Raw genomic sequence first — 21365 nt, forward strand, 5'->3', positions numbered from 1 at the left:
TTATTGCTCTGTACATGAACATAGGCTTCCTTCTGCTTCTTTATCAAACACTTGATATGCTTTGATGTCCAGAGTTCCCTCACCTTTCACTCTTAGAGGTACATACTGAACCTGAATTCTAACTATACTATTTTTAAAGACTCCTACTTTAGGTGTTGACTTACCTACAAGTAGCTGTTCCCAGTATTTTTGCCAGATCCTTTACAGTGATATTGAAATTGGCCTATCCAGTTTAGACACTTAATTTCTGTACTATCCTTATCCCTTTCCATAATGACTTTAAAACTTAGAGTTGAGGTCACTATCCTCAAAGTGCTCACCCATTGAAATTTCAACCCACTTTACTGGCTTCATTCGCTGGGATAGCTCTAGCACTGCCCCACCTCTGGTAGGACTATCTACATACAAGCACAAAAAGCTCTCCTGGATGCACTTAAAAAATTCCACCATATCTGATCCTTTCACATGAAGACGATCCAGTTAATGTTGGAAAGATTGAAATCCCCAACAAGTATAACGTTGTTTCTTACACACCTTTCTGAGATTTACCTGCATATCTGCTCCTCTCTTTCCCTCTGACTATTGGAAGGCCTGTACTATAATCGCAGTAATCACCCTTTTTTTTATTTCTACGCTTTAGCCTGATGGCCTCATTTGGATACCCTTCTTGGACATCCTCCTTACACACATACGCACACACATACACACCCGGTGGCTTGGGATGCCCTGTCACCCTTCTTCTAACCATGTCTCAGTGAGTGCAACAAGGTTTAAGAATTGACAACACCAATCCAAGGTAAACGGTTATCTTTCCAATTGTAGGGTAATACAATGATTTCCCCATTAGTCAGTGCTGGAATTATGATTTTTTATGAAACTGTGAAATGAAAAATAAAATATAATTTGCCACTTATGCATAACTAGACAATGGGTAAAAAGCAGGGTTGTTATCAGTCAGGTGGAGCAGGAGATGGACTAGTAGAATACAGACAAGTGTGAGGTTGATGAATTTTACGAGAAGGGATAGGGAGAGGCGGTATATATGAAATGGCACAGTTCTAAATAGTATGCAGAAACTGAGGGACTGGGGGAAATGTAAATCTGTGTAGATTTTGAACTTTGTGGAACATACTGAGAGTTTGTAAAAAGGTTACACTGAATCTTTATAACATCTTAGTTGGGCCACAACTCAGGTATTAATTAATTCTAGTCACTACATTTTGGGAAGAAGTTCAGATGACTTAAGAGAATGCAGAGAATTACCAGAATGATCTAGAGATGAGGGAGTTCAGCTACAAGGTTAGATTGAAGAAGCTAGTGTTGTTCTTGGAGGAAAGAAGACTGAGGGGAGATTTGATAAAAGTGTGGATAAGTATGGTCAGTTCAGATAAAGTAGACAAGAAAAAGCTGTTCCTTTTAGCTAATGGCACAAGGACCACAGAACTCAGATTTTAAGGTTTTCGTAAAAAGTGGTAATGGCTTGAAATTCATTTCCTGTGAGGATGGTCAAAGCAGGGACTTCAAAAGGGAATTGAATGGGTGCTTGAGGGAAACAAGCTTGCAGGACTGCAGGCATAAAATAAGAGAAGGGGACTGACTGGAAACCTCAACAGACAGACAGCAAGAACTTGATATGCTAAATTACTTTATGTGAATTACTGTAATATGTTATGACTATACCCATTTAGATTATTGCTTTTTTGTAGTAAATTCTGTCATCTTCTGTTTATGCTTTGATATATGCTTGAAATGATTTAGCATTTAATTTTATCCTATTGAATACAAAAACACTGCTGACTAATTCCTGGTGAAGTCTCATGTGCTTGAATGAATTCCTCAACTGCAAATGAATGATGTTTTGCACAAAAATATGTGGCTTAACTGGAAAGTTACAAGTAGAAAAATGTATAAAGTTATAAGCAGATTCTCATCTGGTCATCCTTTCTGTTTCCCACATAACACTTAGCCGCATTTAACTGTTGACAATCTGGAGAAGATCCATGATGAAAAAGGAAATAATCTGCTGCACATTGCAGCTTCTCAAGGACACCTAGAGTGTTTACAACATCTTACTACTTTAATGGCAGAGGAATGCTTGACAGAGCGTAATAACGAGAAACTTACCCCATCTTCCTTGGCAGTAAAGGTAGGTAACATAACAATTAATCAATACTTGCTGTGTGAACAAGGTACGTGAAATTTGGAAAATGGAGCAAACCTGTACTGTAAAACATCTTTTCCTCATCTTCACGGTGTCAAGTAAGTTTGATTTTCTTTATAATAGAGCAAAATGTAAACTTTGTCACTGTCTGAACCAAAGTAGTACATTGAGATTGAGTCCAATTCAGTACAGATTGAGTTATTTGAACTGCATTTAAGCTGTATACACAAAGCTATAATACTTTGGATCTAACCCAAGCAGGGCCTTGACCTTCACTTTAATGTCAATTTAGATCATTCAGTTGGGTCAATAGCAAGGATTTAAAATGAGTGTGCAAACTAGATGTGTAGACTAAGCCAAAAGTAGCTCTGAATATTAAAGCAAGATCCATATTGCTGCTGCAAACTAGAAGGACATCAGGAACAATTGCAACCAATTGGTGGATGCAATGTGCTGAGCTAAAGAGATTTGCTCAGCACCACCTTCTCAAGGCCAACTCGGGATTGGCTATGAATGCCAATCTCCTGCATCCCACGAATAGAGAAAAGGAAATATCTGCGAATTATCACCCACCATTTTCGGCTCCTTATTAAAATATTAAATGATCTTGGCATAGAAGGAGGTTATTTGGTTGTTTATGTCCATGCTTGCTCTCTGCAGTTCAGCTAGTTCAACTCACCCTCACTTTACCTCTCGTCCTGCATTTTGTGTTCTTTTAGGCACTTATCAAACGTCCTTTGAAAATCGCCATCATGCTATTGGGCAGTTTGTTCTAGATCCGAATACCTCATTGAGAAAAAAAAGGCTATTCCTCAACATTCTGTTGATTCTTTTGCCAGACACCATAAATTGGTGATTCGTCTTTCTAGACAGTTCCACGAATGGGAAGTTTCTTTCAATCTACTCTTCCCAGACTCCTCAAATTTTTGAACACTTTGATTAAATCTCCTTTCAACCTTCTCGAAGGTGAACAGTTCCAGATAATCCAATATATCCTTGTAACTGAAACCTCTCATAGGAACATAGAATTTAGTGTAAGTCATTCAGCCTTTCAAGCCTCTGTCTAATCGTGACTGATCTTATTGTAGTCTCAACACCACTTTCCTTTCGAACATCTGTAAGCTTGGACTCCTTTGTCTATCAAAAATCTATCTCAACCTTGAATATACTTAATGACCCAGCCTCAAAACCCATGTGCAGTAAAGAATTTCTCGATTCAGTACCCTCTGAGAGAACAAATTCCTCCTCATCTCTCATGTGCAACATGTCTTATTCTGATATTAAGGCCTCTGGTTCTAGATTCTTCCACAAGGGGAAGCAATCTTTCCCCATCTATTCTGTCAAGTCATGTTTCAATAAGGTCACCTTTCATTTTTCTATATTCTAATGAGTACAGGCCCAACCTATTCAACTTTCCATCAGGTATGGAAGCACTATTTTGTATCAGCTTAGTGGATCTTCTCTGGACTATTTCTAATTCCAGTATGTCTTTCCTTGGATAAGGAGCAGAAAATTGTTCAAAGTATTCCAATTGTGGTCTAATTGGTTTTAGCAAAACACCTATTCCATACTCATCCTATCAAGCCCCATCAAGATTTTGTCTGTTTAATTAAGATTGCCTCTCATTCTTCTGAACATCAATGGGAATAGGCCCAACCCATTCAACCTTTGTTCATAAGATGGTCAGTCCAGGAATGAGTCGAGTAATCGTCCAACCTGCTTTAAAAGGGGTTATATCCTTTATTAAATAAGGACAGCAAAACTGTACACATTGCATAAAAGCACAGAAAAATAGGAGCAAAAAATCTGCTATTCAACCCATCAAACCTATTCCACCATTCAATATGATCATGGTTAATCATCCAGCTCAGTATCCTGTCCCCGCTTTCTCTCCATGTCCTTTATCCTTTTAACCCTAAGAACAATGTCTAACTCCTTGAAAACATTTAATGCTTTGACCTCAACTGAGGATGAGTTTATTAATGATGCTTTGTATGGAATTTCAGAGAAAGACCGCCCCCTAAGAGCAGATTAAGTGAGTTAGACAAAATTGCCTTGCCACCTCCATTATCTAAGCAAGATTTAACATCAATAATGAAGGGATCAAAAATGCAGATTATTCCTTAAAATGTAGTTTCAGCTGGTTGTGTTTTGGAACTTTTCTCTTCCATCTCATTTAGTTCTGAATGTTAAAGGCTTGGTAATGAGAAGAAAGATGTAGGACTGTGTTTCCAGTTGCCAATTTCAGAATGGATAGAACAAGAGATTTGGAAGTGGATCTTCAAGTCCATTTGTTCTCATGGCTCATATTCCAAATTCTTCTGTCTTTTAAACACTGCATTTGGTTTATTAAGTGGGTTTAATTCCAGGCCAGCATCTGGCATGTTGCTCGCTGTTACTTATGTTATTTGTCATGTTACTTGGCAACTGCTCAAAATGCTCTGAGCCTTCTCACTCTTGCTTCCTTTAAGTATTTCAGAGTTTTAATTTCAGTTTTATTTCTGTCTGCATTATGTGTATTGAATATCACTTTTAAGGATATCTGATTTGTATTTCCTCAGTGGTGAAAATTCTAAGCACATCAATTAATTCCTTGCTTTTAAAAAAAAAGGTACTCCAAAAATCCACTTCTGTGTCTGTGTATAGTGAAGAAAACCAGGTGTCCTTCTATTCCTTGATGAAATTTTCCAGTTAACTAACATGAAACCTTCAAGGCCATAAATATACCACGAATGTCAAGGAAAGTTTAAAATACATTATACTATGGAGCATTTGCTGTTGGAGCAATACCCCATGTGTTTAAATGTACAGTATTTTTATGTAACTGCAGTATGCTTAAATGCAATGACAATTTATCTCAATTGTATGAACTCAGGAAGGGCAGCTTGAATGTCTGCGCTGGCTGATGAGTGAAACCGAAGCCATTGCTGAGTTGAGCCCTTCAGATGGTTACCCTGCACTTATACATTATGCTGCATGCTATGGACAGGTAAGCCAAAACCTGTAGAGGAAATAATATGCCATCATTCACATTTATGATTTAATACCAATCTTACTATCCTATCTGGATCCTATAAATTTAACATGAATGTATAGTTATCTCAACTGTTATGTTCATGCTCCTTGTTTAACCTGCAGTGTCAAAAGTTGTTTATGTGCTTATGCCATAAGGATGTGTGCAGTTCTGGTCGCCCTGTTATAGGAAGATATTATTAAACTGGAGAGGGTTTGAAAAGATTTACCAGGATGTTGCCAGGAATGGAGGGTTTGAGATAAAAAATAAATTGGAAAGGCTGGGACTTTTTTCACTGGAATGTACAAGCTTGAGGGGTGACCTTAATGAGCTTTACAAAATCATTCAGGTCATAGTTAAAGTCTTTTCCCTATGGTGCGGGAGTTCAAACTAGAAGGCATATTTTTAAAGTGGGAAGAGGAAAATTTAAAAAATACATGAGGGACAGTATTTTTATACAGAGAGTGGTTTGTGTGTGAAATGAACTGCCAGAGAAAGTGATGGATGTTGGTTAATTACAATGTTTAAAAGATATTTGGATGGGTTTATGAAAAGGGCTAAGTACAGGCAGTTGGGACTAATTTAGTTTGGAAACATGGTTGGCATGGACTGGTGGACCGAAGGATCTGTTTCCAAGCTGTATGACTCAATAGGTAAAATAGAGTTTTTGGTAAAGCTTGCAATGTCAAACAGTTGTGAAATTGAAGGCAATTTGACCTTTTGAGCATGATCCTTTGCATAAATCATAGAAATTACTAGAGTGACTCTTCAGTGTTTAAACTCCCCAGAGAGGTGAACAGCATCAAATAAATCTTCAAAGCTAAAGTTGAAACCTGGTTTGTCAACATGTCCTGCAGAAATATAAGAAAATTTGAGGCCTTGTTCTTTACTGTTGGAAAATTCATCTCCAATTTAACTATGTTACATGTACCTGCACTAATGAAATTGTTTGCTGGGGTCAATAGGATCAGCTCATGCTTACTGTACATGCAAATGCATCCTGCAGCGAGCCCAACCAAGTCTTCAGTTGATTAACAGCATAATTCTTCATGCATCCAGGATTGTTTTCTTTCCAGCAATACTCATGTTCCATGCAATTGAATGACTATATATATTTTAACATGCAATTAATATTTTAACCATGAATCCTTTTCAGAATTAATCAGCATGGTGGTTGCTGTATTTTGGTGAGAATTATATTTTGGTTTCTCATGCGTAACAAAACTGAATATATTATGTAAGTACAATGCAGTTTGAATGGAGTAATCTGCATAAGTCCTCATTAGCCAAAGATTTACATCATGTCTCTTTTATCTTTACTCCAAAGCAAGCACTTTAAATTCTATTAAAACAGTTCATGCTTTAGTTTGAAGATGAAAAAGCATTCTTTCTGAACCCTTTGCAATAGTCTTTCATGGCTATTCTTCAATTTTCAAATTAAAGAAACTTTAAAGCATTAAAATAAATCATTAGAATTTACAATCAAGTTTTCATACAATTCACTTGAGTTATTGATTACTTTTGTTGCTAATAGTTTTGCATCACAAGAATGTTGGCAGCGAATTGTGAGCCAAAATCTTCTGTTTAGTAATAAAATATCTGGTTCATGTTTACTATTCAAACTTGCATTGTTTTATAATAAGGCGTGATTCCATTAGGTTTTTCAGATGAGTTATAATGCTCTTCTTCATCCCTACAAAACTCCAATGTTTTGGATTCCTGAGAAAATTCAATAGTATTTCTAGTGATGGTAGCTCAGAATTGTTCAAAAATATTACAAATAATCAGGGATGCAGGATAGATCACAATGGAAGCTCACAAGCAACTGCTTTTCAAACAAGGCTTTGTCCATATCATGATTTTCTTGGCTATGAGATCCTATGCTATCACATCAGGTTTCACAGCCCTTTTGAGGGCTGTTTTACTTCTGTGGCATTCAGTTCACTTTCGGTGATGGCTGACCAGACTCCATTTTGGTCAAAGCCTTGGTGCATGTCATAGAGTCATAGAGATGTACAGCACGAAACAGACCTTTCAGTCCAACTTGACCATGCCGATCAGATATCCCAATCCAATCTAGTTCCACCTGCCAGCACCCAGCCCATATCCCTCCAAACCCTTCTTATTCATATACACACCCAGATGCCTTTTAAACGTTGCAATTGTACTAGCCTCCACCATGCACCACCCTCTGTGTGAAAAAGTTGCCCCTTAGGTCTCTTTTATATCTTTCCCCTCTCACCTTAAACCTATGCCCTCTAGACCTTATCTATTTACCCTGTACATGCCCCTCATGATTTTATAAACCTCAATAAGGTCACCCCTCAGTCTCTGATGCTCCAGGGAAAACAGCCCCAACCTATTCAACCTCTCCCTATATCTCAAATCCTTCAACCCTGGCATCATCCTTGTGAATCCTTTCTCAAACCCTTTCAAGTTTCACAACATCCTTCTGACAGGAAGGAGATAGAATTGCATGCAATATTCCAACAGTGGCCTAACCAATATCCTGTACAGCTGCAACATGACCTTCCAACTCCTGTACTCAATACTCTGACCAATAAAGGAAAGCAGATTATTGACCAGAAGTATGCAGAATTAGCAGATCATGATCTTAATCAGTATGTAATATTAATTTGACTCCACTGATGGCACTTTTGAGGTTAAAACATTTTTTAAAATCAACTTACTTTTCTCATTAACCAGTTCAGAAATGTTATTACAAATCTCTGGAGCAGGTGGGCCTTACTGGTCCAGGGCAGGGGCACTACCATGCGATATATGCCTTTACTCAGCCATGCAGAGCTGAATACACATTCTACAGTAGGAATAGTTTCCACCAGTAGCAATACTATCCAAAGGGATCATCAACTACTTTATTTTTTTCATCATCAACTATATTCCGATTAGTTGCTGATTAATTTCTGCTGTCTCTAATTGGGATTGCAAAAATGTTTGGTGACTTCCAGAATTACTAACATTTTGGTGTGACACATTTTAAAGGTTGTTTTATAAGTCATTTATTGTCAGACATTTATTGTCAGACATGGATGCATTAGTTTTAATCCCCCTTAGACGACACCATGACAATGAAAATGAGCAGTGGCTACACAGAAAATAAGCAACTGGAATGGAGGGGATGCTAAAGGTTACAGAGAAGATTTCTTTTTCAGTAATATCCAACACCTGTTCCAGTCAAAATTCATCTCTTCCTTTAAGTGATACAGACAAGCTTTAGGTCTTGTAGCATCATACAACCTTTGCTCCCTGCTGGCATATGGTAATTCAGCATTTTGCTTTGCACTGTTTGCATGCTACAATCACTTTAAGTGAACAGGCAGCACAACAATGCATGCTTATCAAATGTAATTCATCACCCATCAGTAATGATGCTTGCACCTTTTCTTTCTGGTTTTTACAATCCCTTCAGTGTGTGAACAGGCCCTTAGGCCCAATACATCCACACTGACCCTCCAAAGTGTATCCCACCAGACCCATTCCCCTGCCCTATCACTTTATATTTCCCCTGACTAATGTTCCTAACCTGCATATCCCTGGACACTTAGGGCGATTGAGCATGACCAATCCACCTAACCTGCACATCTTTGGACTGTGGAAGGAAACCGGAGCACCCGGAGGAAACCCACACAGACAAGGGGAGAATGTGCAAATTCCACACAGACAGTTGCCTGAAGCTGGAATCAAACCCAGGTCCCTGGCACTGTAAGGCACCAGTGCTAACCTCTGAAACACCATGCTACTGTGAAGTTTTGCAGCTTATCTTTGAGCAGGTCAAAACTATCACTCAAATATATGAATATTGTCAATTTCCATCCTCCTATTGTTTTGTTATTATCTCAGTCCCAATGCTGTTATAGTTCTTATTTGGAATTTTTGAGAACCTCCTTATTTAACTTCAAAGCTCTACTGGTTAGCCTTTTGACCTACATTCTATGATAACCTCAACTTGCTCAAAGCAGCGTCTTATTTTACACTGAACTGTAATGTTAATGAACTATTAACCTATCCCTCTCCAAACTTCAGTTGACTCTCCATTCCCTCATTACCTTCCTTTTTCACTATTTATGAAAATTAACTTTGTTACTTCAGGTTATTGGTTCTGTTTTAGTTTGCAGCAAACTGGAATTACATGCACACTTCATGAACCAAAATGCGACCTATTTGCAATGAAGCAACTTGTTAATGTCTTCCTTATGTTAGAGATGAATAGTTTTTTTTCTAAAAAAGATCATATAACACAAACATTTCAAGTATGATTAATGAAATCCTCAATTATTAACAGACAAAGCTGCCCAATACTTGGTTTTTATGCTCTTGTGGTGGCTTTGCAATGCAATTTAACTTGCATTTTATACCAGCTTAATGTATTAATGCTTTTTTTATTTTGAAAATTAAGCCATTCGATATGCGTTGATTCACATTTGCCTGTGTGGAAGTGTGCCATTTTAAATATTGAAATATTTGGCATTCTTCAGAAGAGATTGTGGTGTTGTGGTTATTGGCACTTGTACATTGTATTCCAAAATTGCTAAAATGGACATATTTTCCTAGGAAAAAGTTCTCCTGTGGCTTCTACAATATATGCAGGAACAAGGAATATCTTTGGATGAAGTTGATCAGTATGGAAACACTGCAGCTCATGTTGCTACCCAACATGGTCACCTGAGTTGCCTTCAGGTATGGATCACTGATCTATAATAAAAATAGCTTTCAAAGACTTTGAGTAAGATGCACACATTTTCCATCTGTTATTTTGTTTACATGTAGCTTCCAATTAGAATGTAAATAGCTGTTGCAGTAAATTTGAATGCAGTCATTCCACCTTCAGATCTTGGATTTCAATCACCCAGATTAATGACATAAAAGTTTACTCTTTCGGCCAGTTGTAAATGCCCTGCATGAAATGTTTTGTTTTTGTGTAATCAGGAGGAATGCTCACCCTCGGTTCTCACTCTGCATGGGAGCTGTATGTTTTCCTGCCTTCCCACAATTGATTAACTGCAGCAAACTGTCTGAATTCACCAGTGGCATGTAAATGAGACCTGTGCTTCCAAATGGCTCGGGCCTCATGACAGCAATGACAGATGGACCAATAGATGTACTCAGCACAGAGAACACCTATTATCCACCTAGATTTAAAACTTACACTCCAGTGCTCAAATTGAACAAACTGACAGAGAGATCTAATTAACACAGTATGTGAGAGTTCAATGCACTATCAAAAGACATGATCTCCAGGTATACCACTAGTTTTATAATTAGTATTTTTGTGGTTATGTAATTAGTATCAAAATTATAAAGGACAAGAAATGAACAGAGTCCGAAATTTGAAAATCACATTTAGTCTGTTTATCTACATTTTTAACTGTGATTTCTCAAATATATTTGATGTGTTAAAATGAATAAATTTAATAATTTAAAATAATTTTTAAATATATCTTTCTCATTTTTTTCTGTCATACTTCAGAATGTTTATTCCTGATAGTGCTTAAATGACTGTTAGTATTCTAAGTAGGATTGTTTATTCTACTTTTCATTTATGCTTAAGTATGTTTCCTTAGACTTTAGTCGAATATGGAGCAAATGTGACAATACAGAATCAAGACGGAGAGAAACCTTCCCAGAGTGCAGAACGACATGGACATACCACTTGTTCACGCTACCTAGTAGTTGTGGAAACCTGTATGTCTCTAGCATCACAAGTGGTGAAGTTAACAAAACAACTAAAAGAGTAAGTGACAGTGCTGTAAAAATGATAAAAGAAGAAAACTAAAAGTTGCTGAAATATTGAGGAGCATAGTAAATGACATAACAGGCTTTGAAATAATTCTTATTAATTGCTTTGCATTTGTAAATATAGAAACTGTTTCATTTAGATAGACAAATAAAAGTGTGGCACATCAAATTGATCAATGTTATGGCAGGATATACGTTCAACATTAGAAAATGGCATCTTCAATTTAGAATAGAAACAAAAAAAACCTCAAAGCCAACTGATCTGGATTTTCCTTATGTTTTCTATTTTTATTTCAGCTTTCCTGCTTCTGCAGTACTTCTGCTTACTCTGAATTTACAGCTGTTTTGATACCATACCTAAGATTTTGGGTAGCCTTAGAACTATATAGTCATCTTAGTTTCTTTTAATTCAATATATTATAGTTTTAAATGTATATATTAGTTGTTTCTATTTCACAGCAACAAATTAATTGGTAGAAAATATCAGTAAAATCAACTGTCCAAGACATAAGTAAAACATTGTCTATAGTATATGTTTTGATCAGCATCTCTGTTGTTCCATGCTAACTGGTGGGTGGATAACATTAAGTTTGTATCTATCATTGTAAATGTAGCGTCCCTTTGTTCATGAGTTACATGGTAAAATTTGTCATTCGAACAGCAGCCCTCGATGTTTAGTTTTATATTTTAATTTAGCTTCCATATACAACTTGCTCTGAAATAAAAACAAGGTACTACAAATACTGGAGATCTGAAATAAAACCAAAGTCCTGAGGAAACTCAGCAGGTGTCTTCCCCTCCCCTCCCCTCCCTTTCTTGATTTCATGCTTCCTTTTCTGGAGATATGCTGTGACCTAATATCCATTGCAAACCTACTGATACCTTCAGTTCCCTTGACTACACTTCCTGAAACAATGCTCCTTGTAAGGACTCCAATGCATTATCCCAGTTTCTCCATCTCTGTTGCATTTTCTGTAGGCTGCCTCCAACATGTCCTCCTATTTCCTCAACTAAAGTTCATCCAACCCCTCCACCTGTGACAATAGGGCCCTCAGTTATGTTCAATCTATTTCATGCGTGTCTGCTCTCACCCTTACTTTTCCTTCAGAACAATGGCAGGGTTTTCCCTGTTTTCACATTCTATCCTACTAGCCTCTGCATTCAAAGGATTATCCTCCCTCATTACTGTCACCTCTAGCAGAATGCAACCACCAAACACATCTTCCTCTCTCTTCCTTTATTGGCATTTCACAGAGACCGTTTCCTCTGTGACACTCTGGTCTACTACACCACCATTCCTAACACTTTCTTACACAACTTCCATAGTACCTTCCCATGCAATAACTTGCAGTGTATGTGACCCTTGCCTTTTTAATGACCCCATCCTTACTGTTCAATGTTCCAGACATACCTTCTAGTGAAGCAGTGATTTACTTGTATTTTCTTTGATCTAGTTTGCAGCTCACCATGCAGATTCCTCCACTTCAATGAAGTAAACACAGACTGGGTGATGATATTGTGGGATGCCTCTGTTGTGTCCATAAGAATGGAACCAATCTTCTAGTCACTTGACATTTGGATAAAATATCTTGCTCTCATGCTAACATTTATGTCCTAGGCCTGCTGCAGTGTTCCAGTGAATGCAAGCTGGACCAACAGTGGTTCATTTTCCATGGAGGCACTTTGTAGCCTTTGGGACTCAGCATTAAGTTCAACTACTTTATATCATGAACACTGTCTTCTATTTGATTACAATCTTGCTCCATCAAAAAAAAGTTTAGCATGGGGTTGCTCTTAGCAAAGCCAACCTAATTTTGACTATTCGCACTCAACATTAGCACTTATTTTGCATCTATTTCATTCCTTCACCTCAGTTAACATCCCCTTTGTCTCTTGCTTTAGGCTCCTTCATCATTTGTCACATATACACCTCCTCCCCCTTTTCAACAGCATAAAAATGATCATTTTCTACTCCTTTCAGTTCTGAAAAATAATCGTATCATACTTGAAATGTTAACTTTATTTGTTTCTCAACAGATGTTGGAAGACCTACTGAGTTTCTCCAGCACTTAGTTTTTTTTTAAATTATGCAGTATCTTAACATTGCATTGTAGGTTAGTTAACACATTTTCAGGTGTCAATATTTTAATGGGAATATTGCTTGACTTGAATATTACCAATGTTGGCAGCATGATGGCTCAGTGGTTAGCACTACTGCCTCACAGCACTAGGGACCTGGGTTCGATTCCAGCCTCAGGCAACTGTATGTGTGGAGTTTGCACATTCTCCCTGTGTCTGTATGGGTTTCCTCCCTTAATTACAAAGATGTGCAGGTTAGGTGAATTGGCCATGCTCAATCGCCATAGTGGTCAGGGATGTGCAGGAGTAAATATAGGGTAGGGGAATGGATCTGGGTGGGTTACTCTGTGGAGGGTTGATGTAGAGGATTCCTGAAGAAGGGCTTATGCCCGAAACATCGATTCTTCTCCTTTGATGCTGCCTGACCTGCTGCGCTTTTCCAGCAACACATTTTTAAGCTCTGATCTCCAGCATCTGCTGTCCTCACTTTCTCCTAGGAGGGTTGATGTGGACTTGTTGGGCCAAAGGGCCTGTTTCCACACTGTAGGAATTCTAATATTGTCAAGTGATTTTGAAAGCAGAGATGTCCTCCAGAGGTTTTCACTCAGCTTCATCACTTTAGTTCCTGTAGGAAGCAGTCATTTCATTATATTTCACTTTTGAGTGTATTCCTCTTCATTGCCGGCCCTACTTATATGATTGCCAACATACATACATTTGTATGTGGTAGACCATATATCGAAAATGCTGAGCATTACAGTGCTTGATGTGAGCATGTTTGCCGCTTTTACTGAACTTCCAGATACTTGTTTAACAACTCAGCAGAGTGGGCCAGAAATGCATCTGGGAATATAAACTTTTAAAATGCAGTTCAGTGTTGATTGTAATGCAAAGATCTTGCATTACTTGTACATTGTTCACTATAAACATAATTCTTTATTCAAATAATTAAGTGTAATTAAATAGCAAAGACACAATCCTATGTGTTTATATGTCTGTCTGACTTCATAGACAAACAGCAAAGCAGATCAGCTTGCAAACCCAACTTCAGCATTTCCGACAAGACCAGATGACAGAAGGAGATGAATCCCAATCTGCTAGGTACCAAATATATGTTCATGCAAAAGATTGCTATTTCACTTTTTTTTTCATCAAAGGTTTGTGTTTTTCAAAAGGTCCTGAATATTTAAATACTGCAACATAAGCAAATTTAACAACAGATTTACTAATTCAAATTCAACTGAATCTCGCACGGTACTTAAAGTCAAATATCTTGATACCTATGAATTTATAGATAGTGAACAACATCACACCAACCTGCTCATCCAAATTGGTTGATGTTAAATCTTAGGTTCTGCAGTAGGTGTAAATTTGGATTTGTCCCTTCAGGTACAAAAGGATAAATTCCTGGTTCCATTGTAATTTTTCCAAACTTATTAAAGTCAACCCAGGAGCAAGGTTATTCATTTCATCTAATCATTTTCAAATGGCAGAAGCTTGACTTTATGATCAGACTGTCACCCTGTAGTTGTTATCCTGTAAAATTTCACACATCACTCGGCTTAGAAGAACTAAAGGAAGTACAGGTTATAGTTCTGTAATAAAGTATCTGTAATCTGTTAATTGTAGATTATTTGTCATATTTAGTGGAGTAGGAGGGGAAGATCTATTTGGGTTGCTCACTCATGTTTGCAGATGCTGCCTGACCTGTTGAATGTTTATTGTGTGTTTTGTTTTATTCCTTTAATTTTTCATGTGGTTTTACTAACCAAAGCCAAAACTTTATTCTGTTGATACATCAAAGACATTACAGATCTTAAATAAATTCAAAGGAAGTATGCTTTTTGTTCCCAGTCTTCCATAATCTCACCGTAATTTCAAGTGTAGATTTAAAATGATATTGGGAACACAGACTTTGTCAAAATTGTGTACAAGTGAAATTTATTACTTTGGCTGTTTTTTAAAAGGAATTCACAATAAAATTACAAACATTTTATAAGTTTTTGAAGAGCTGTAAGAGATTTTTCAACTCAACTTGAGTTTTCTGAAGGAGCATTTGCAATGCCTGAAAGGAAATGTTAAGAGATAGCTGAACATGAAAGGAGAGGCAATTACCTGAAAATTCACACTGCTAATAAGTAAGGAAGGAGCCCTGAATCCAAAGGGGTAGACAAGGGATTTGAAAAATACATATTTTGGTGACCCTTTTCACTTCTCAAACACTCTCACATTTCTAACCCACCCAGCCAAACTCCCCTCACCATATAATGTAATATTTTTTTCCAAGTCCTTCATGGCCTCTCTGTTCACAGGCATTTAAGGAGTGTTTACCAGCAATAATAAGAGATATTGCAGGCTTTGTATGTGCAAATTTAATGGTGTTTCAGTTGGTGCCTGCCACTCCAGCATTTATCCTGTCACTGCATTATCAACCCATCAATATTGATAGACTATTTATCGATGAATGGTGTGATGTGGTGGATGAAGGGTGGAAAGAAATCAAAATTAAGCCGAAACATCTTCTTGCCTGATATCCGTATTCAGCCATTTTCCAGAAGGTGTAATTTGATATCAATAATAGTAGATAACACTGGCTTAATATCCTTCTGTTTGTCCAGTATTGAAGCCCTTTACTCATCTTTGCAAATTAAATGATTCAGATAGTTTTCTTTCCTATTTTCATTCCCTGTCTTGTTTCTCCTGATTTTACTCTTTGTTCAATACTGCTCCACATTTTTCTCTCTCTTTAACAATTTTAATTTGACCCAGCATTTATAGATAGAATCAGGGCATTTATCCTTGCAATTATAGAGTTCAAGTGTTGGGGGTAATATATTAGCATGGATAAAGGATCAGCTAACTGATAAAAGACAGAGAGTTGGTTAAGGGAAGCATATACGATGGCACCCCATGATTAGTGGTGTGCCATAGGGATCAGTGCTGGGATCACAATATTTATTAATTATTTGATTGAGTAAAGTAAATGTACTGTAGCCAAATTTGCAGATAACATAAAAATAGGTGGAAAGGCAGGTGCTAAAGATGACATAGAGTCTGCTGAGGGATATAGACAGATTAAGCAAAAATTTGGTAGATGGACTGTAATGTGGAAAGATTTGAGGTTATCCATTTGGCAGGAAGAATAGAGGAGCTGAATATAATTTAAATGCAAATAGACTGCAGTAAGCAGAGAGAATAGGGAGACATCATGCATGAATCACAAAAAGCTGGTATCCAAGTGCAGTGATGTGATAGGGAAGGCAAATGGGGTGTTTGCCTTTATTTCAAAAGGAATGAGGTATATATGTAAGTAGGTTTTGCTAAAACTTTACAAGGCACTAGTCAGACTACAGATGGAATTCTGCAAACAGTTTTTAAGCCTGTTGACTAAGGAAAGATATACAGTACTGGCTGATACCGGACAGGGAAGAATTGTCTTTTAAGGAGAGATCCAGAAGATTGGGCTTCTACGCATTGGAATTTAGAAGAATCAGAGGTGATTTTATTGAAGCGTACAAAATTCTTAAGTAGCTTGACAGCTAGATGTCAATATGTTAATTCCTGTTGTGGGAAAGTCTAGGACCAGAGGGCATAATCTCAGAGTAAGGGGTCATCTATTTAAGAAAATCCAAAAGAACTTCAGATGCTGTAAATCAGAGGCAAAAATAGAAATTGCTGGAAAAGCACAGCAGGTCTGGCAGCATCTGTCAAGAGAAATAAATAGTTATTGTTTTGAATCGAGTGACCCTTCCTCAGAGCTGTTCGGAGGAAGGGGCACTCGACCTGAAACGTTAGTTCAGATTTCTCTCCACAAATGCTGCCAGACGTGTAGGGCTTTCCAGCAGTTTCTATTTTGGTCACCTATTTACAAGAGACGAAGAGGTGTTTCTTCTCTTATACGGTAGTGAATCTGAGAAGTTCTTAACTACAGATAGTTATTGAGGGTGGGTCATTACGTATACTTGAGGCCAGCTTCGACAGATTTTTAATCAGAAAGGGATTCAAAGCTTATAATATCTGCATAAAGGTCGGTATCCCATCACAAAGTCACCCTTTATCTACATGTGCACTGTACACTGGCTCTGGCCAGCCAGCTCGGAGTCAGTCCTGCAACAGAGGACTGAATCCCCTGTTTGTTTTTTTTTATTATTTTATATTATTTTTTTTTTTTTCATTTTAACCCCCACACTACCACCTAAGTGCGGTAGTGCTTATTTTATCCCCAGAACCCATGGTACACTCCTTTTTTTTTTCTATTTTTTTTGCTTTTTTTAAAAAAAAAAGGGCAGTGGTGTGTGATCAAAACAGTAAGGGGAACCATCATTTATATTTAATCCCCTGTTTGTATTGGTCAGCCAGGGGTTCCTGATTGGCTGAAGTTGACAACTCCAATCCATGATTTCAAAGTCAACAAGATAAACCTGGTTCCAATCACCACATAAGGAAAAGGTAGAAAAGTGGTGTTGAGAATTTTCAGATTCCATAATTCCATGATTCCATAATTTTTCATAATCTCAGTATCTCCCAAAGCAGTTTGCAAATAGTTAAGTACTTTTAAAGCATAGCAAAATGTCATAGCCAATTTGTACATAAACTTGCTATTCTATGTTAGCCTTGTTGGGTGGCTGAGATACCAAGAGAATTCCACTCATGCCATAGAATATTTCATGATCACTTAACAGATACCATGATTAAATGCCTCATCTTGAGAACTGTAGCTGGGCAGCATTCCCTCACTATTGCTGTGAACTGTCAATGATAAATGACATACTCAACTCTCAATTGATGCTTGAATACACAACCTTTGCACCTTGCTGCTCAGTCACTATTGACATCTAAATGCAGAAAAAAAATAACAAAATTGATTTTAAGGTGTAAGTTCCCAATTTTTGCGTAAGTGAGATTTTCATATCATGTATGTACTAATTAATTTTAGAATTGCAAATGGTATGTATGGGCTCTTTTCCGTAAGTGATTACTGCAGCATATAGCTTTGCCACATGAATTGGGAAAATCGTAAGTTTGATTGCCTGTTTATGTTGGACTTACTGATCTCCTTGAGGCAGCGGTGGCGAAAAAAATCAACGTGTCCTATTTGGATGAATCTGATGCCTGCAATGCAGTGCTGTAGACTCTATGCGAGCTCAGGTTTCAGTGAAAATGATGGCTGCCATTAAAAGGCTGTGGTACCGTGGAATTAATTTTAATATGCAAAATAAACTTTTCCTATTTCCAAAGAGGACCACTGGTGAAAATATTTCTGAGGCAAAACTCCTTTGAATGCTCCAGGATAAATATCCAATCAGTCAAAACCCAGCTGAAGTTTTTCAAAAGGCACTTTTTATAAACCTCCAGTTTGCCTATTTGGACCATTGACTCTTTTATCAATAAGAGTTGTACAATGACACATTCATTTTCAGTAGAACAAATTAATGATGTGGTGTACCCCAGCTGTAATGCATTGACATTACATCCAAGCAAAAAACTTAATAAACCAATTTCCATGTAAATGGAGAGCTACCTTTGGACTCAGCCACATTAATATCTAACTGTAAGGCATGCTTCATCAGCAATCAACTTTCTTTCATTAGCTTCACATTTCTTTTTATAATCCTGCATCTTCTAACCATATAGAAATTGTTATTCTCAGTTGTATATCGGTCTCTTAGACCATATCTACTTTTTTAAAATGGTTACATTTTCAGAAGCCCTTTCAGTTTGAACTGTTCCTTGCCATGTAAGGAACTAATACTATTAGGAAACATAAATCCAAGGATAGCTTAAAGAAATTGACCTGTACTTGAAGAGACAAAGTGCTGTGTTTTAAATGAAATTGCTTAGCCAGATTAATGAGACTGGGACTTTTATGCAACTTTCCAACTATTGTGCTTTTTTTGCTACATCTGTACAAATAACGTTATGCAGTTTTGAATGGTGAAACAATTATACTCTATAACCAAGGGAGTTGGGGGACATGAATAAAGTGAAAAAGTAAACCATTTGTTATTGTTTGGATGGGAGACTGGGACTATATAGAGCAATGGATTCTCCGTAATAAACACTGTTGCTGTTCTAATATTACCTCACCAAGACTAATCCTGATATCCACTTCATTTTGTAGGTTGCCCAGGAATTGTCCTAAAAATCACCAACTAAGCAGGTGGAAAATAGCATTAAAACTGTTTCAACTTGTGAATATCTGTGAGAAATAGGTTGTGGCAGGTGTTTCTAATTGTGCTGACATTTTTTAAAAAGTCTTTAGCATTTTAAAAATGAAATTACGTTAATCTTGGTTCAACATAGCAGTTTAAAACATTTTTGGACATTATAGTACAAATAACTCATCATTAATTCATGCTTATATATATTGTGTTATGTTTTTGTTTATTTTCTACATCAACCAGTTCCTCTGTACCATCCGAAAACATTAAGAAAACTCATTCATCCTGTGATCAAAGGATGCCAGGCTTAACTACAAACGGGAGTTTAACTACTCACAACGATGAAACAAAACCAAAGGTTACCAAAAAAACAGTACTGAAACAGAAAGGTGAAGAATCCGACAAAATTCTACGTCAGCTCTTGGGGGAAGAGATTTCTGGAAATGTGTGCACACAGGAAAAACTTTCTTTGGAATTTCAAGATCAGCAGGAGGCAAGTGTTGTGACAGGATCTGCAAGGAAAGTCCTGAGAAACAAAAGGGAACTGAAATTGACCAGACTGAGATATTCTCAGAGATCCTCTAGTGAGTCAGACACTGACTCCTATATCAGTGAAGATCAGAAGAACTCTCCCATTAAAAGAGCTGAAAAACCACGACCAGAGCCCATTGTTGAAAAAGAGGAATGCACTGCAAAAGTCCACTTCATGATTAAAAAGCATGCCTCAGCAGTAGGGAGAATGTTTCCTTTTTCCCTTAAAGCCTCTGGTTCATCAGAGGAACATAGTAATTCTTGTATTGCTGAAAGCAATGATAAAGTACCTGACTCTCAGCATCAAATAAGAAGTCCAGTCAGGACCCAGTCTGTTGAGGAATCAGTTCTGCCTTGTGCTGACAACACTACCACACAAAAAACTACAAACAGTCCTAAAAGTGCTCTTAAGTCACCATCTTCAAAGAGTAGAACTTCTCAGAATTTAAAGCTTAGAGTGACTTTTGAGGAGCCTGTTGTGGAAATTGAACAGACAGTTTCTGAATTAGATAACAGGAAGGGCACAGAAAGTGAAGGAACATTACCAAGGTCGCCACCTAGTCTAGAAATGGGTGAACCATTGAACAAATATGTTGGACAGTTTTGCTCACCAGTGGAATCTATAAACAGTAACCAGAACAACAATAACTCACAAGCTACCCATTTAGACATGACACCCACACCTAATTTACCACTGAATTCCACAGGAAGGAGATCTGGAGGCTCAAAAGCAAGTTGTGTAACTTCCTCAAAAGTTAATGCCAAGATAGTGAGTGTGTTAAAATCTGCCAAATAATCAACTGTTTTAGTCTTTTTGGAACTTATTAACAATCTAAACTAACATTTCAAAAATTCAAAATAGTACCAAATTTTATTATATGTACATTTGTATAGAAGAAACCTACCTGAATAAATTCTAAAATATTTTGACCATTCTTTCTTCATGTTTTTTAAAAGATCCTAATGTAAACTAAGATGATATAGATAACAGTTTTTAAAGCACTTGCAAACATGCTGTGATTGTTTCTGCATTATAAATATTCAGGTATTTTATATAAATGATGTAGAGGAGTGGAAGATGAATTATTATACGATTGATGGTCCATTTTAAATCAATTGCCACATTTAAAATTAGATGCATTAGAAAATCTATAGTGCTTTTCTTACTCCTTTGTGCCCATTTTCTTTATTACTTTCAAGTCATTAGTACCTTGGCCAAGTCAGCATTCTTTACATATAAGGGTAAAGATTGCATGCCTTCAAGTTAAAATGGGACATTAAAGCTAACTGTCATCCTGTCCTTACTCACATCTAGCTACTGAATAGCAATTGTGATGAGAAACTGAATTTTTGTCCTTCATCTGCCTGCCATGGTGATTCTGATAAACATTATTGAGTCCAATTGCACCCTGGATCAACAAGTCAATGCCTCAATCTTTGAGGAATTCAGAAAATATAGCTTTTGAGGAAGAACTAGAGAAGTAGTTTAGGAAATAGTTTGTTTGTATTTCTAGATCTATATTTGAATATCCCTGACATTCTGCTGCCCCTACGCCAATACTTTGATTATGAACAGACTTATTTTCTAAAGATATAGGTACCTTCAGTAAAGTCAAATTCCTTTGACATAGGTCAGTAGAGCAGAATTGCTTATTTTTGAAAC

The 21365-nt window shown here is 37.1% G+C and overlaps 1 protein-coding gene across 1 annotated transcript; it reads left to right on the forward strand.

Moving 5' to 3' along the window:
* Window positions 1-1966: 1966 nt before the first annotated feature.
* Window positions 1967-20653, forward strand: LOC122547184 (synphilin-1-like; the record flags this gene model as incomplete). The annotated part of the gene is made up of 6 exons (XM_043685790.1): window positions 1967-2146; window positions 5037-5150; window positions 9747-9872; window positions 10757-10926; window positions 14022-14111; window positions 19415-20653. Coding segments are annotated over 6 exons (1764 nt in total), but the record flags the coding sequence as incomplete, so codon positions are not given.
* Window positions 20654-21365: the final 712 nt, after the last annotated feature.

The sequence above is a fragment of the Chiloscyllium plagiosum genome, unplaced genomic scaffold (assembly GCF_004010195.1).
Source record: "Chiloscyllium plagiosum isolate BGI_BamShark_2017 unplaced genomic scaffold, ASM401019v2 scaf_13694, whole genome shotgun sequence".
In the NCBI taxonomy this organism is placed as follows: Eukaryota; Metazoa; Chordata; class Chondrichthyes; order Orectolobiformes; family Hemiscylliidae; genus Chiloscyllium; species Chiloscyllium plagiosum.